Raw genomic sequence first — 18,152 nt, forward strand, 5'->3', positions numbered from 1 at the left:
CTTGTTACTACCAACTAGGTAGCTAGCTACCTCTAATATTAGCTTGTTACGTCGGGGCGCTCGTAGGCTTAACTTTAACACGTGACTTTCTGCTGAAGTTGATAGGATCATGTTGACTGATAAAAGATTTGAATATTAGCTATATAAACAGAACTTACCTGGCCGCATTTTAGGATGAGTTTATGGGGTTTCTCATTCTTTGATTGAGATCTGTATGCTTGTGCTTCAATTATTGTTGTGTCCCCTTCCTTGTTGGTTTGAATATTCAGAACATATCCTTCCACTGCATATTGCAATCCCTTTTGCCTCGATCTGGAGGATATCGCGGAGGTATTACTCCAAAAAGAATCACTTACACTGACCAGTAATACTACTTTTCCCCTCCATGCTTGGCTGTTTACAGTAGTTACTGCTTACAAAGAAGCGCAGCTTGACGGGCGTAGCAACAGTAATTAAGGTGGGCAGGGCTTTTGTGAAAGGTCAATTGGAAACATGAAATGCAAATGTATTCCGGGCTGACATTAAACATGCGCAATTCACAATCGAATTTGAATTGCATGAAATCCTTAATTAGACTGAATATACCAGTTTTTGCAATGTTAGTGTGATGCATTCATCCAATAACTGCGCAAAACTGTGTTAAAATGGTGGGGATAATAGTGCACTGTGGAGTGGCGCAGGTGTGTTTGCAGGCTTGCACCACACAGGAAAGCAATGCTATATTCCAATGTCACACAAAGATCTGCACCATGTTTGAATCGCTCCTTTTTTGGCCAAGTTACATTTTTCTTGCGCTGCACTCATTTTGAGTGGAAATTGCGCGAAGTTTGAAAATCGGGCCTGTGGTGTCTAGACAAGTGCCATGACCCAGTCAGCTCCAGTTCCTTTCAATAAGCTCTTAATTTCAAGTAGATACAAACTATACACCGATCAGCCATAACATTATGACCACCTGCCTAATATTGTGTAGGACCCCCTTTTGCCGCCAAAACAGCCCTGACCCATCGAGGCATGGACTCCATTAGACTTCTGAAAGTGTGCTGTGGTATTTGGCACCAAGACGTTAGCAGCAGATCCTTTAAGTCCTGTAAGTTGCGAGGTGGGGCCTCCATGGATCGGACTTGTTTGTCCAGCACATCCCACAGATGCTCAATTGGATTGAGATCTGGGGAATTTGGTCAAATTAAATTCAACACCTTAAATTTGTGATTCATCAGACCAGGCCTCCTTCCTCCATTGCTCCGTGGTCCAGTTCTGATGCTCACGTGCCCATTGTAGGCACTTTCGGCAGTGGACAGGACACTCTGACTGGTCTGCGGCTACACCTTTCTATCAGAACCAGCATTAACTTTTTCAGCAATTTGAGCTACAGTACCTCGTCTGTTGGATCAGACCACATGGGCCAGCCTTTGCTCCCCACATGCATCAATAACCCTTGGCCGCCCATGACTCTGTCGCTGGTTCACCACTTTTCCTTCCTTGGACCACTTTTGATAGGTACTGACCACTGCAGACTGGGAACACCCCACAAGAGCTGCAGTTTTGGAGATGCTTTGACCAAGTCGTCTAGCCATTACAATTTGGCCCTTGTCAGAGTCACTCAGATCTTTACGCTTGCCCATTTTTCCTGCTTCTAACACATCAACTTTGAGCACAAAATGTTAACTTGTTGCCTAATATATCCCACCCACTGACAGGTGCCATGATAACGAGATTATCAGTGTTATTCACTTCACCTGTCAGTGGTCGTAATGTTATGGCTGATGTACATTCATAATAATATGCATCTGTTTTCATATAACTAGTTCTAAAGAAGATTACAAAGAAATGGAAAAGGATAATAAAATGACATACATAAATAAATGTGTTTATTTTTATCAAATGTTTTATATACACATTTATTTACATAATGTTTGCAGTCCCTTCATTAATTGTATTTCCTTGTTTTTTTGATAAATAAACTGAACTCTTAAGTGAGCAAGGTCAAAAACAAAACACCCACTTTTACTTTTATATTACATTAGCAGGCAATCTGTTTACTCTGCACAGTATATTCATGTAAACACAAAACTTTTGCAATTTTAACATACATTTGTAAATATCATACATTTGTAAACAAAATCATAAATTAACTGCAAGAAAATTGTTACATTTTTACTTAAAACAAACAAAATCGAAAAGGTGAATAGGTATCACTGCAGCCATTGTGTGTGTGTGTGTGTGTGTGTGTGTGTGTGTGTGTGTGTGTATGTTTTATTCTGTGTACAATTTGATTCTAGAGGAATTAGGGCAAAATATTTTCAAAGTAAGAATTAGCTTAAGTGCCTTTCGAAACCATGGATAGAAAAAAGCATAAATCAGTGGATTAAATGTAGAATTAATGTAACCCAACCATATAAAAGCATCAAAAACAGCTGCTGGAGTCACAAAATTGATATAGACATCAATCATGATATTTATAATGAAAGGGAGCCAGCAAACTAGGTAGACACCCATTACTATTCCTAGTGTTTTAGCAGCTTTTTGCTCCCTGTTTCGCTGTGCTCTTCTTCTACTGTCTTCAAGTGTAAATGTTCTGTCTTCCATTAAATGTATTAGTCTTGCTTGATTTCTAGCAACAGTGTAAATGCGTGCATATATCCCAATCATGCCAAAACAGGGAATAAAAAAAATAACTGCATCCAGTAATGCCCACAGCTTATTAAAAACAAGTAAACAGCCACCCTCGCATGATAATACTGCTACCAATTCTTCTAGACCTCGGTCATTGGCTTTGGTGTAAATCAATCCAAAGCTATATATTGCTGGGAATACCCACCCAAGAGTTATAAAAATCCACGACACTCTGATTGTGATTTTGTTTGCATAATGAAGAGGCTCACACACTGCATAGTAGCGATCAATAGCAATAAAACACAAGTGATACATTGAACTAGTGCAAAACAAAATATCAACAGTTGTATGAAGTTTACAGAAGAATGATCCCATATACCAACAAGTTTCAACCATTCTGATCATGCTGAATGGGAGAACAAAAAGTCCGAGGAGGAAATCAGCAATTGCTAGAGAAAGAACTAACAGATTATTTGGTGAATGAAGCTGCTGGAAATGAGAGATGGAAATTATCACAAGCAGATTGCCACCAATTGTGATCAGCACTGAAAGAACAAATACAAAATACAAAACTGCTTTTTCGCCAACTGATCTGGACAGTTTAATGCAGGATTTGGTAACATTTTGAAAGCAGTACTCTACTGAATCCATCTGAATAACGGAGTAATTCATCTTGCTGAGGTTGAAAGTGATGTGTTGATGAAAAAATATATAATTGTGATGCCAGTTCACTTAAGCCTGTACCAGATAAAGTAATCAGCAGGCAATTATTGGGACTAGTTTACTTTGGTTGTGAACTGATGTGAAAAACATAGACAATTGTAACCAGGTGGACTGACAATTGGGAAGTGCGGGAGAATCCCCAATGAGCTGGTCTGTTTGGACCTGTGTGGGCCACTGGTCTATATTTTATTTATTTATTATTATGTATTTATTTTCTTGCCTGTTACTTGCTGATAATGACAGAGTTATTAACTGGGCATTCTCTCTCTCTCTTTCACACACATCATCACTCCAATCATCTCTTGTGTAAATCCAATATTGTAATAGCTAAGGGACAGGAGTGGCCAGGATTTTCTTATAAAGGGATTGGTGAACCGATTTCGCCTTTTGTTGGAATCTATTGTATTGATAGTGGATGAGTGTCATGTCAGTCAAAGATCTTCTATAGTAAGAAGATCCACTCCACTCTGCCTCAATTCCCATCATGTTGTGCGCAACAAATCCTGGTATAGAGAGAGAGAGAGAGAGGGATGCAAACGTTAGCACACTCCAATACATTTTTTGTAATGTTTAAACATGTATATGTAACAGGGCTCATTCAACAAAATGAATGAGCACATTACAAGTGAAGTAACCCCTCTAAATCAGTACAGTGTTAATCATACAGTGTCTGGAGACCCAGTCTTCTGGCATAAAGGGCTTATCACTGAACTGCAGTGCAGAGCTCAGAGGATCCAATGGTGTGCAATTCAAATCCCATGTGGGGAGCTTCAGTCTGCGCTGGCCACATTAATATTGTAAAACTTTTTTTTTTTACCGATACTTCATCATGACGGTACGATGCATGTGAGTTCATTACTATTTCTGTATGTTGATTTTGGCATAAATGTGGGCAGGTCAACTTGAAGTTCCCAGGACAATTTTTGGTCCCAGTCTTCCCCAGATTGTAACTGTATTATTTATTGGTTTTAACCCTTTACATTCCAATTATTTTGCAGTTGTCATGCTGCTCAGGTCCAATTTAATTTTGTGAAGAAAATAATGTTTCAGACCATTTATTGTTCAATTTGAAATAACTTTCACTTTTTTTGCAAAAAACAATGCACAAAGCAGTATTATTCCAAAGGACATCCTCAAATTTGAAAATAGTGCAAACATACTCGACTATTATAAATAATAAATAATATAATAATAATAATAATAATAATAATAATAATAATAATAATAATAATAATATTCCAGGCGCAAATTAAAAAAAGGTTTTTTGGCTTTTTACAGCACTTCACATACCTCTAACAAAGGTAACCAGCAAAAAATAATTTACATCAATATTTACAACTATTTACATGTTGCATGGTTTGAAAACAAAAAATAAAGAGAAATATGTAAAAAGCACAAAAATATGCATTAACAAACAATCACCTAAAAACAATATGCAATGTGCAATTATCTTGCATTGTTCAATGTCTATCTGTATTGTTGCCATGTATTATACTCCTTGAAGCATTCATCTGGGTGTAAGACAGGCTTTCTGCTGCAGGTTTTGCATAAGTATAAGTATAGTCTCATTTCTGCCTCCATCTAAACTATTTACTTCACTGTCTGCTTGTTCTAACATCTGTAACAGTTGTGCAGATGTGCGTGCTGTTTTCTGACTCCGTGATGCTGATGCAACGGGACTCCGTCCCTTTAAGGAATGTCCGCCCAAGGTAGAAAACTAAATGTCCCAGGAGCCCCTGCAGTAGAGACAGGAAGGGGCGGGGGCTCTTGTGTATATAAGGGAGCAGGCAGAGAGAATCCGGGCAATTGGTGGGAGGTTGCGGCCAGGGACAGATACGAGCTGGGAAAAGCCTAAGAGGAGCTGCTAGAACCTGTTGCAAGCTGCACACTTCACAGAAGGATATGTACCATCAAACTGCCCATGTGTATAGTTGGTAAGAGAGTATACTGGCGAGTGAGTATAATCGCCAAACCCTTGCTAATAGTCACTCGAATACTAATAATAATAAAATACCCCGTGGCTTGGGGAAAGACAAAAACCTGTTTAGGGAACCCGGGATTGTGGGGATAGTCCATCATTGCAGGACACTAATAATTGAAGATCCACACGGACATTCTAACCTGGGAATTGTCATCCTTCCACCTGCTGGTGGTTGGGGAGAAATAGTTTTCCCAAAAGGACTTCCCCTGTGTTTTTGGGGTTCCTGAACAGATGTGGTAATAGAGAGGGAAAGGAAGAAACCGCAGGACCGTAGGACCGCAAAGGGTTAATTTTAATTAACATGCAATGTGGGATTTGCACCATCAGTATGATCTAGAATTACATTTATTGTCACACTAAATGTCTTTACTACTACGAACAGACACACATATACTCTGATGTATGTTGTTGCTTGGTCTTGCATTACAGAAAATTTGTATTTTGGTTTGCTACCATTGTCATATTGAGATTATTATTATTATTATTATGTATTTCTTAGCAGACACCCTTATCCAGGGCGACTTACAAAATATAAGCGCAAAGCTGCTCCAGTGCAATGTGCCAATCACTTGTGTACTCTTTTGGGCTCTCAAAAACATGAACATTGGCAAAAGTTATTTTCCAGTTTGTATAAGTGTCTTCTTTTGAATATTATAATCCATGTTCAGGGTTTTTGGTTTTCCTGCAAATCATGTGTTCCCTTTGCTTCAGAATTACAGAGAAACCATAATTTATATTGTATAAATGCTATCCTATAATAATAATAATAATAATAATAATAATAATAATAATGGTTTGTACTGCAGCATAAACCTAAGAAAGAAGCACCCCTCTAAAGAGGGTTGAAGATGCTGCCCGTCCCAGAGACCGAGTACCATGAAAGTTCAATTTGTCTAATTAAATTAATGAACACACGAACATGGTATAAAAAATGCTATTGACACTCCTCCTCTGAAAAGAAGGGAAGATGCTGGATGTTAAATGCCCTCCACCACCTGCGGAAGCAGATGCCACTCCAAGGACAGAGACCAATCCCAAATGCTCTCCATCGCTTTGGGATGGAGATGCTACTACAAGACTAACAGATCGGCTCCCACATTCTAGATGTTTATTTTTACTTTTATACAGCTAAAACGCTGTAGGTTTTTTAATGCATATGTTTAGGAAAAGTCACAAACTGGTATGTGCAGTGTATTCACAGAATAATTCAAATTTTAATAACCAAATCGGTCAAATTGACCAGCTTGGTGCTTCTAGTGTTAATCAAAAGTACAGACACTCCAATGCATCGAATAAGTCGCTGGCTTCTTGGACTGTCTTGCAGGTGTGTCATAGCACCAGGTTAATTTAATGTGCATAATAGTAGACACATCACTGCTGGGCGATGGGCATGGCCACTAACTGTCCCACTCATGACTGATGCAGCATCATAGGCTTTAGCCACACACTGTAGATTCTCAAGACCATTTGACACCGGAATTTCCTCTATTGCATCAGTGATGGATTCTGCATCATCACCTTTAAGCTGGTTGAGTCCCAGGAAACATTTCTTTAATGTGCCCTTACATACTACACACACACAAGTTGTTCAGTATCCCTATCCATGGCCTTGTCTGCCATTACAGCATACGTATTTGCTGTCTTAATTTCTTTGACAATTGTTGTTGTAACCTCTGGGGAGCAGCTCTGAATCATCGAATTCTGAGATGATGGGGACAGGTAGGTGCTGTGAGGAGTCCTGTAATTTTGGAGGAAAGGATCAAATTGTGTAAAAAGCTTAATGCACTCAAGAAAGTTTCCTTGGTTGTTGCTTGATTCCATCTGTGTGGCCATAGAAAGGTATACCCTGTTTCCCAAAAAGTGTAGTGAGTATCATGATGTAAGAGAGGTACTCTCGCCACTCCTGAATTTTACACACTGCAGCTTGCAGTTGCTTTACACTGTCTTCATGCACTTCACTTGTCCTGTAACTCTTCCAAGACACTATTGTAGTCTTGTACACTGCACTTTTCTCGTGATCACAGAATTTGTCTGGAGCTTTCATCCAATGGCCTACTACCCTGGGCCACCTTGGACCCCGGACCCGCATCACCCGGAGTCCCCAGAAACACTGGCACACACGGTGTGGTTAAGCCTATGGGCCTACGCAGCGCTTGTATCCCACACTTCGGTGTCTGGATTACACAGTGTTCTGTCCGGCAGCAAAGTTCAATTCGGTGTGGTTGTGCAGTTGCCCCCGTTGTTGGCCCGCTAGGCACTCCACCTCGTCGCGAAGGCATCCCAGTTGCTGAGTGCCTCTGGTGCCTGCACTGATCGGTGCTACCACTGCAAGTTTCCTGCCACCTGCTCCAGCTGCACCTGCCGTTCTTGGTGTGTGCACTCCCATGCAGACAGCAGAGCAAAGAAGGAGACCACTGAAGCGGCGCCTCTGTGCCTCCCTCCTCTTCCTCGCTCCAGGTGCCGGCCTCCGTCTTAACAAGGCTGGAGCCCAAGTGTCTTTTGTCCACAGCACGGTGCTCATTTACAGGTCTACACAGGACTTGTCTTGTTAGGCCGCCCTTGTGTATAGTCAGTGTTGTTTCAGCGGAGGCCACCCAGGCTGGCCCTGTGTAGCCCACTGCATATGTTGTCACAGGTGTGCGTGTTTGTTACTCTGCTACCCCCTTGTTTACAATTCACTGAGCCCTGTATTAAGCAGAAGGCATGGAGCTGGTCTCCCCTTGCCCCGCTTTGTGTATGCTAGTAGTTAAGTACCACTTTTATTGCACTGACAGCTGTAAGTCCCGATTTTAGGTTATGTTTTATGATACAGTGTTAGTAAAATAAAATAAATTAAATTAAAAAGAGAATAACAAAATAAAGTTTTAAATGTAATAAAAATAAAAAGTATTTACACAGAGTGGGGTTCAAACCTACACAGACATGCATCCATTGGATCTTAAGTCATAAAAACACTAACATCAGATGGAATTACAGAAACTGCATTATTTTATGTGTCAGGTCTGCCCTTATACAATAGACATATTGTATTGATTATAGATTGTGTTTTGCACTGCAGTTTCTTTTGAAGCCTCTCTACATTTTTGTTTTGTTGGGTTTAGTAAATGCATGCATTTTGTTTCTTTTGCTGCAGAAATTCAATACAAAAAATGAATGACCCATCTCAGAGTAGCTTTATAGAATGCACGGTTTATGAAAAAAAGAAGACAGAATTGCTGCAGTAAAGGCTTTATTTGAAACAGGACATTACTGCAAGATAACAAAAATATGCAATATAGCTGCCATTTATTACGTGAAAATACAAAATATACAAACAGAAAAAGCCATAATAATAATAATAATAATAAATAAAAAAAATAATCTTCTAATCTGCCACATGTTCTCATCCACATCGCACCTGATATCTTCTCTGGCAAGGCATCTTGGGAAAAATCTTTTGGCATGCCTTATCCACCCCTGGCAGTGTTCAGCTGTGATGTCTTGGCATGCAGCATCCATTGCATCCAGGAGGGACATTTGGTCCTGTGGACGATGGTCAAAAACCTTCCATCTCCAGGCTGAGAAAAACTCCTCAATGGGGTTGAGGAAAGGGGAGTAAGGGGCAAGGAAAAGGAACATCATCCTCGGATGGGCGTCAAACCAGGCTGTGACTGCACGGGAATGGTGGAATGCAACATTGTCCCATGTGATCACATATATTGGCAAGTGGTCTCCCACTTGTCCCCTTTCTACCTCTGGCATCAGTCTTTCGTGCAGGTCTTCTAAAAACAGGAGAAGGTGGTCGGTGTTGTAGGGGCCAACCTCACATTTATGCAGGAGTGCACCATTGTTGGAGATTGCGGCGCACATGGTGATGTTGGCTCCTCTCTGGCCCGGCATGGTAACTGTGGCCCTTTTGCCAATTATGTTTCTTCAGCACTGACGCCTTTTCGCCAAATTGAAGCCAGCCTCATCAATGTAGATCATTTCATGTGTGACTTCATTGGCCTCCAAATTCATGACTCTCTGAAAGTAATTAGACACAGTGTGTGTAAATGCTTTGCTGTATACCTACTGTATGTCCTACTGTACTCCATGTCTATAGAGTAGTTTACTGCAAAACACACTATATATAGTACAGTAATGACTGTATTGCATTACCTTACCTGGACATATTGGCGACGGAGTTCTTTGATGCGCTCACTGTTCCTTTCAAAAGGAACTTTGTATATTTGTTTCATTCGGACTCTGTGTTTAGCTAGAGTCCGAGAAATGGATGTTATGCTGATTGCTGCAATGTTCCCAAAGACAAGGTTGTCCTATACAACTCTGGACTGAATGTCCTTCAGTTTTATTTCATTGTCATCAATCACCATGTTGACAATAGTACAATAGTAGACTGTACAATGCACTAGTTAGACCTCATCTGGAAAACTGTACAGTTCTGGGCTCCACACTTCAAGAAGGATTTTGCTGCTCTAGAGGCAGTTCAGAGGAGAGCAACCGGACTTATTCCAGGTCTGAAGGGAATGTCCTACTCGGAGAGACTGAGGGAACTGAACCTTTTCACCCTGGAACAGAGGAGACTACGTGGGGACTTGATCCAAGTCTTCAAAATTATGAATGGCATCGACCACATCAAACCAAAGCAGCTTTTTCAGATCAGCAGGGACACACGCACCCGGGGACACAAATGGAAATTGGGCTTCAAGGCATTCAAAACGGAAAACAGGAGACGCTTCTTCACACAGAGAGTAGTCACAATCTGGAACAAACTCCCCAGCAATGTGGTAGATGCTGAAAATTTGGGAACATTTAAAAATAGACTGGATAGGATCCTTGGATCACTTAGTTATTAATGGACACTAAACAAGCATGATGGGTCGAATGGCCTCCTCTCATTTGTAAACTTTCTTATGTTCTTATGTTCTAATAGCAAGTTCCTGTTCTTCATTTAGGAGCTTTCCTCTGCCCCCTGAGGGAGGTAGACGTTGAATCCTTAGAGAGACAAAATACAGTTACATATTAGAGACCGGAGGCTGAGATTTGGCTGTACTTGTTCACCAGCCTCTTTGTATGATAGCCCGTGGTTTATGACATGGTCTATGATAATAGCTCTTATTTCATCAGTTACCCTAGCTCTGGCCCTTCATTGAGCGCCACCACGCATTCTAACTCCTCTCCCTCTCCCTTGCCCTTGTCCCACTCCTCTCCCTTGTCCTGGTACCCATCTTCCTCTCCCTTGTGTAGGCATTTTTCATACTTTTTTGTGTTGCTCTATATTGTTCCTTTTCCACACAAGATCAGCCCAAAGAGGTCATCTTTTACTGTATACCATATGGTCATGTGATTGAAAGAACCTCAACACCTGAGTGTGTTCCCTAGATGGGAATCAGCTGTGATTTATTTGCATAACTTCAATCAGCTGTTTCTCAGTAGCAATGGAATAAAATACAGGGGATATATGAACAGCTGTTCACTTTGATTTTAGCCTATAAGTTAGGTTTAGAACATGATCTTATCTGTTCTGACATACAATGTGAAAGCATTTGTAAATTTGGCAGTTAAAATCCATTGTTTTGGTCTTGGTTGAGCTTGTGTGTAAAAGAAGTTCAAGCATTTTAAATTTGTGTTAATTGTATGCATTTTGTGTCAAAGCAACAAGAAATGTGTTAATTGTATAGCCTACACAGACGGATATTGTGCTAAGTGTGTTAAGAGTTTACAAAAATTGTTAAAAGTATTGAAAAAATTGTCATAGCAATCGTAAAAAACTGTAGTAATTAGTAATGACAACATGGTAATGCAGTCTGTGAAAAGTTATTAATAACCGGAGAACGAGACCTGTATATTTTCTTAAACTTCATGTAAATGAGAATTGTCAGATGTGTAACCGAATGCATGATTTTAGGATTGTTGTGTTCACTTTAATGTGTTGTATATTGTAAGTATCCACTAGGGGTTGCTATAATTATATGTAATGTTATGGTCTGCTAGAGAAAAAGAAAATAATTTAAGATGTCTGTCTGGCTTCGACAAAGACGTGTTGAACCCGTCTCCTGATTCTACCACTACACAACAAGAATCTGCCATAATTGCTAAATCAGTCATGAACAGAAATAAACAGAACCGTGCATGAATAACACTATAGAGGCAGAGGAATGCTAGAATAGTGCATGTGTGTGTGTGTTTAAGTTTAATGAAATTTGAAATTCTCATATATGTAATGCCTGATAATAAAATATTATATACACATGAATTATGGTTTTACCTAGTTAATAAATTCACACATACAAATGCCATTGTTTATCAAATGTTACATTTTTATTCAGCACACTTATCACATAAAACAGATAAACACCACTGACAATGTTCTTTGGCATGCAAACACAATAATAATGATAATAAAACATTTTTGTTTTGTTTTGTTTATGCTTGCACAAGGATTAAACATTTTACAGATAACAACAATTTATGTATTTCTATAGCCTATATATAAACAAACAACAACCAAAATAATAATAATGAGATAAAATAATATCATGAGTACCTGCTTTTAAAGAAATAACCACGGTAATTTTCCAAACAGCCGGCGTCTCTTTGCGGGGTGGATCTCTCTGTGGCATTTTGGGCGGGGCAGCGGCCCCCACCATTGGGATAACAAGCTCTGGTTCAGGAGAAATAGGATTTCTCTGTACAGACATAGAATTGTCCCCAGTAGGGACCATTTTCAGTTTCTCCAATAACCCCCTGTTAACTCTGTTAGACAATACCGAACCGGGAATATTAATCTCCACCATAGCTGTCATAAAACTGCCCCAGCCTTTTGGGGCTCTCCCTGCAAGCAAGAGTATGCGGCTGTGTGACAGCTCTAACCAGATCTATCACATGAGACCCACGGATAGGACCCCCCTTGTACACAAATTCCCCATTCTTGTTCCATAATGTTATAGAGTTGTTGGACACCATTTTCTTAAGTAATATTTCAGCATTTTTGTATTGCCTCTGTGGTATATGGTATAGCCTCTAAAAACAGGTTCTGTAGGTGTTATTTCAGCTGGGGTATCAGCATCAGGCATCTGCAGATTCTGCCTGCCGCATCAGGGCCAGGTACCGCTGTAACACTTGTGCTGTAACACTCGTCTTTTCATATTCACCCAATTGAGAGCTTTGCAGAATATCTTTCATTTCCAATTTATACGTGGCTATTGTTCTGATGTCATGTTTAAGTGGAAAGTCCTCTTTAAGGAGTTGCTTTAACTAGTAACTGTAAGAGAGCGAGGTTTCTCTGCATGTGCTATGACATACTGACAGCCAGAGTCACAGATAGCGAATGCACTCAAAGTTGGAAAGCCGTCAGCTTTTACTTTCTTCGTTTTTTTTTTTTTTATATACATAAACCACCGGGGTGTCAGGGGTGAAAAGACCAGTGACATGACATGAGATCGACAAATATGTATCCAAAAGACTTCTTGGTGGCATTTTCATAAGCTTCCAAAAAATATTGAGATTTACATTGATTCATCTGTCGAGCTAACGTTGTAATCTGTAATGTATATCTTGGGTTTTGAAAAGGACCATATATTTGGTGTTAGTGATAGTTCTATTTTTCCGTCCCTGACAAAACACATTCTGTACAATGTATAAAATACTGAGATTTCTGCGGTGCACATATTTAGTGAAGGCTTTTTCAATCTCATCGCTTTCACATGCCTTTTCCATAAGATCATCAATGATCAACATATTTACTTTATCGCAAGGCAGTAATTCATCGTCATTAAATGTTTCAGGCAAGCCCTCTATACATTTAATAAAAGGGTATTTTAACTTTAGTTATTTATAGAGAGGCTGCATGCAACTGTAGCACCATACAATATTATCAGGCATGTACGTTAACACATGGCTACCATTGTCTAAAAAATGTCAAACTCTTCCCACAATTAGAGGCAACTGACAAAATACATGACAATGTGTTCTGCAGTCTAAAATCCATTGTTCAATACCTGTAGGGCAAGGATGTAAGGTCTGGTCTCAGGACACGTTTATCATACACTACTTTCAATGTCTTCTGCAGTGTTCTCGTTTCTAGGTGCAAGTCACATTTAACACGTACAATCCCCGGTTGCCACAGTGTAATGTCTTTTATTTCACCATTTGCACCAGCCTCCTTATCCGCATAGTCAAGTATCAAATCTTTTAGGCTATCGAAATTAATTTTCTCACCTTGATACAAGCTTTCCCTCCTGAGAGCTTATATCCATAGGAGTTAGGTCCTGTTGCAACAAACTTGGTAATGTGCTGATCTGGAGGCAGCTCACTTGTCAATTGACCCAGATAATCTCCTAACTCGGGGTCCCACTGTCCTGGCCTGCTTACATAAATGATTGAATCAGTGTCATAATACAACAACGATCTTGTATTGCATCCAGAAGAGAGTACATTTACAGCCTAGCATAGGCTGTGGTGAAACTGGCGATACAAATATTTACATTTGATAGCTGTGTGTAGTGCTCTCTTTTACGTTTCCAGCTGACTCGTCATCATCAATAAAATCACAAGACGAGACCTCGTGGTATGGGGCAAACACATATTTAAATAATTCTTTGAGGTCTCTCACAATACTGGTGTTTTGTAAATCGGTTTGCTGTCCGAATTTTCCCCATAAAGAATTCAAAAATAATTTTGAAATCTGTATTTTGGCCGGATTCTTAGTAATATTGTAATGGTCTAAGTGTATACCCTTTGTAGCATAATACTCTCTGATGTAGCACTTGCGGTCTGTGTCTGTATCATATATTTCTGCTATTCTGGAACCCTTATCTGTAGTGGCCAGCAGCTCTGGCGTGCACCAGACACCGGTAATCAGTCTTTCATCATCACTATGCGTGCAGGGGGAGCAATGCTTTGTCTCGGCACAAATCCGACAAAGCGTGAAGAAAAGCTTTTTTCCAATCCTGGAAGGTAGCACGGGGAAAAATCAGCCATCTTGTGGGTTAACTTTGACTTTTGCTAGACCAAAATATTTGTGTAAATCTTCAAAGCCATCACATATTATATAAGGGTGACGAACGGGGTACAATTTGGTTTTATTCAAAAACAGGTACAGACTGGTGAAATCGTAGCTCCTCAACAGGCTTTGGCTGATAATACAATGTCACAGCATTGGTCCTCCCACCGAGTTTCCCTGGGGTCTAAAGGCGCTTCGGAAATAAAAGCTCTAACATCCTGATTTTCATTCTGCATTGTCTTCCAATTGTGTTCCCACATCACTTTGACATAAAACCCATGTAATTTTAAGAATTCGGTTTTATACTTTGTCTTTTTATATAGCCAACAAAATGTTGTTTGTGTGACGCTGTTAACGTCATTTTCACTATAACAGGTATCGCAAACGTGAAAAAACAACAACTGTGGTACTCAAATGCAGTGTTCACTCCATTTATTAATGCAAAACCATCTAGATAGTACGGGCCATATTTACGCTCACCACCCGGTTTTAGAGCATGTTGTATACTGATCTTGTCTGTGTGCTCTGTATACATAAGCCATTGAATAGCAGGGGTTGAAAATAACTTTTTCTGCCTGTGATAATTTTCGTGGGAGACTAATGCGACGGTGTTCGGCCTGAGAAATATGTACCGATACATGATCATACACACTGAAGCTATCGTGATGTACTGAAACGGGTCAAGACCGACTTTACTCAGGTCTGAATCGGGGTCTGATGGACACTTTGGATGTATCTGCACAGTAATGCTTAAGACTTCATTTCTAAATGTAGTACAAGCTTGTCTCAGTATTTACACATCCTGTATACAGTAACGTTTCAATTCATCTTGGAAATTGTGTTAATCGTACCATTTCTGAAACTCTGATTTATCATCACACATCATTTAGTCTACCCCGTACAATTGTTCAGCATGTAAGGGACCTACATAATTTTTGTTTGCGACCATGTTTAAGAAGTGGGGGAAATATCCTTTCACACCCTTGAACCCCATTGCTTTTGGCATATTGCTAAGTTTCATACGTAAAAAAAATGAACGTATCAATGAAGCTGATGTTCAGACTTTATGTCTTGCACATAATTTTACCTCATTAACTGTATAGCTGTATAGCTCATTTTCACTTATGAGCTATCTAATCACCAAGTATCATAGCCTTTACCATTGTGTGAAATAAAAGTGTAGTTTTTAAAACGCTTATCGATTAAACATTTCACAAAGTCTGATAAGCAAGAATCTCCATAAAACTTCCATGATAGTTAGTTGTTTATGTGCGAGGCATAAAAATAATTTGGGATGTGTGTCCCTGTTTCTTGCATGCATTCCAAATCAAAGAAAATGTATTTTTCTGATTGTTTGGGAATGTGTATCATGCTCATTAACATAAATTAATGTCAGAAATCTCGATAACACGCTTACAGCGCGGACATAGCTTTTCATCACAAGCGTGTGTTATTGGGAGAAAAGCACGGCACTCCGTTCAGAAAAAGCTCTATGCACATTGAATCTCTTTGGTCGCAGCTTTAGCCAGGTGTCTCCTGAGACAGACACCGCCTCTACAGAATATTTTACATACACTGCATCTTGTGATGGTCTCTCTAATCTCAAAACATTGAGGATCTAAACATGCATGCCACAAATTCCTACACGTGTGATTATTTTTATGTTCATAGGCAGCATGACAATACTTGCAGAAACTGCAAGCGCCTATAAATAATTTGATGTTTAAAACTCTGTAGTAATGTTGTTCGTGAAGCAATACGAATAGGACTTTAGAATTTATAGGTGTGGGCCCTGTAGTAAAATATTCCCACCCGTTTTCATACTACAATACCTTGATAATGACCCCCAATAGTCTTTCAAATGCCTGGATGTCTGAAAACCTTTTTTTTTTTTTCTGAGTTGAAAACCTCAGCTGACTATGTATGCGTTTGGCACCATCTAATATTTCTGCATCTGTGCACTCTTTCCCTTTCCACAAATGGTACACTGGCAGCGAAACAAATTGTTACCTTGGTTTTTGAAAACAATTAGATGACCCATTTTCTTGTCTATTATCTTGCTAAACAAAACACCTTTTATATGCCTCTGTGTACCACCTTGCATATTTCTAATTATGGTGACCGTTATTCTCAAACTGCCATCTGTTAGGATTTCGGTGTGACTTTGCAGTAAATTAGATATGCTCTCTAGGAAATCTGTCGCATACAACTCCCCCAAATTCCGCCTCCTCAAATAGAAGGAATTATTCAATGACCCTGAGCTCAGTCTAAGCTGTACAAAATCATTAGGACCCACATTGTGTGATATTTAATTTAAAAGCCCTTGCACAGCCCCATGCACAATACGGACAGCCTCTGTGTAAGATTCTATGAGATTGAGATTCACAAACCTGAATTCTTCATAGAACTATATACCCTGAAACCTATTAATTTCCCTGTCATATCAATGAGTACATTCCAAAAACACCCGAGACAGGTCCCCACCATCACCACCCATCCCCATTTGTAGATCATCATTTTCATTATTCACCTCTAACAATGCAACATTGCCACCCCCAATCTGATTAAAATTACTGTCAGCTTGTAATGCTAATTCATCAGACAAATCCAAATCTATATATTCCTGAATTTCCAAGTTTGATGAGTGATCACCAAGCTGTACACTACTTACATTATCAGCTTGAAACGGTGTCTGTGATCGTGCTAATTGTAACACATCCATTCTAGATTTAATCTTACGCAGCATTCTTTTGGCAGCATTAATTTTCTTTCTCAGTACTGCTGTGATTACACAAGCAGACTGAGCGTTTTTGTGCTTTACTTGTTTCATTGTTTGTCAATTGTGGTTTTCAGAATTGGTTATTTTCTGTATCAGCTCTTCTACATCTTGCAGAGAGACTGACTCACAGTGGCCCCATTCAGTGAACTCTCATCAGAAACGGGGCTATACCCTTTATGTTTTAACAAATTTGTCAAAACATGTATTTTTCTCTGAACTGTGTGTATGTCTTCTACAAGTTGCCAACAAATGTGACATATCTTGCTAAACAACAGGGCCCTAGAATCACCAGAGGTCTGACTGTCTGCACAGGATATTTGATCACATTTGCTCTCTTTATCCACACTTGGAGTGGTGTTAGCAGAGCTATTGGCCTGCTTACCTCTTTTTACAGTAGTGGGGTTTGATTTGATCACTTTCGCACAGTGCCCCTCCACATCAGAGGTGACATCAATAACCTGTTGTCTTTTACAAGCAGGATTCCATTTAGGTGTCACCACCTGCTCATCATCAGAAGAATCGTGAGCAACACGGGCTGTCTTACAGAGTACTTTTCTTGGTTATGTACAACTGAATTGTACTTTTTTTCTCAAAGTACCTGCGCGCTGTGTTGCTGATGGCTGTTTTCCCTGCTACACCAGCTGCTCCCTTATCAAGATGATCAGGTTTCTTCAGCAGTGGGCCTCTTGACCCCCTTTTCACTGGCCTCTGTAGGGGGTCTGATTGCCCTGGCTGTGCAGCGTTTTCAGCTATAAGAAAGAGATAGATGGTGTAACAGTATTGCAGTTACTACAGTCACTTTTCACTGCATTTAAAATAATAATAATAATAATAAAAATCACATCAGTAAAAACCAGTGAATGTTACATACCTCCATTAAAAGTTTGCTCTGTGACTTGTACAGGGTGGGGTAGTGCATAGTTATGCGGATTAAAGACCACCTCACTGGTCTCCCTCTCCCTCTCTGAAAATGTGTGTTGTTTATCACCAATGTGTTTATCTCACACAACTGTCAACATGAAAAGTGAAAACAGAAATTGGTACCGTAACTTTACACATTATTTGTTATT

At 39.7% G+C, this 18,152-nt stretch overlaps 1 protein-coding gene across 1 annotated transcript; it reads right to left on the reverse strand.

Annotated features, from left to right (window-relative positions):
- Positions 1-2,253: 2,253 nt before the first annotated feature.
- On the reverse strand, positions 2,254-3,285 carry LOC136759929 (trace amine-associated receptor 13c-like). Its single transcript, XM_066715073.1, has one exon. The coding sequence runs from the start codon at positions 3,283-3,285 to the stop codon at positions 2,254-2,256; it is 1,032 nt and encodes a 343-aa protein (XP_066571170.1).
- Positions 3,286-18,152: the final 14,867 nt, after the last annotated feature.

Source organism: Amia ocellicauda, chromosome 1 (genome assembly GCF_036373705.1).
Source record: "Amia ocellicauda isolate fAmiCal2 chromosome 1, fAmiCal2.hap1, whole genome shotgun sequence".
NCBI classification, from domain to species: Eukaryota; Metazoa; Chordata; class Actinopteri; order Amiiformes; family Amiidae; genus Amia; species Amia ocellicauda.

Excerpts from the sequence above, each read along its gene's own strand:
- LOC136759929 (XM_066715073.1), bottom strand. The coding sequence starts at position 3,285 with ATGAATTACTCCGTTATTCAGATGGATTCAGTAGAGTACTGCTTTCAA.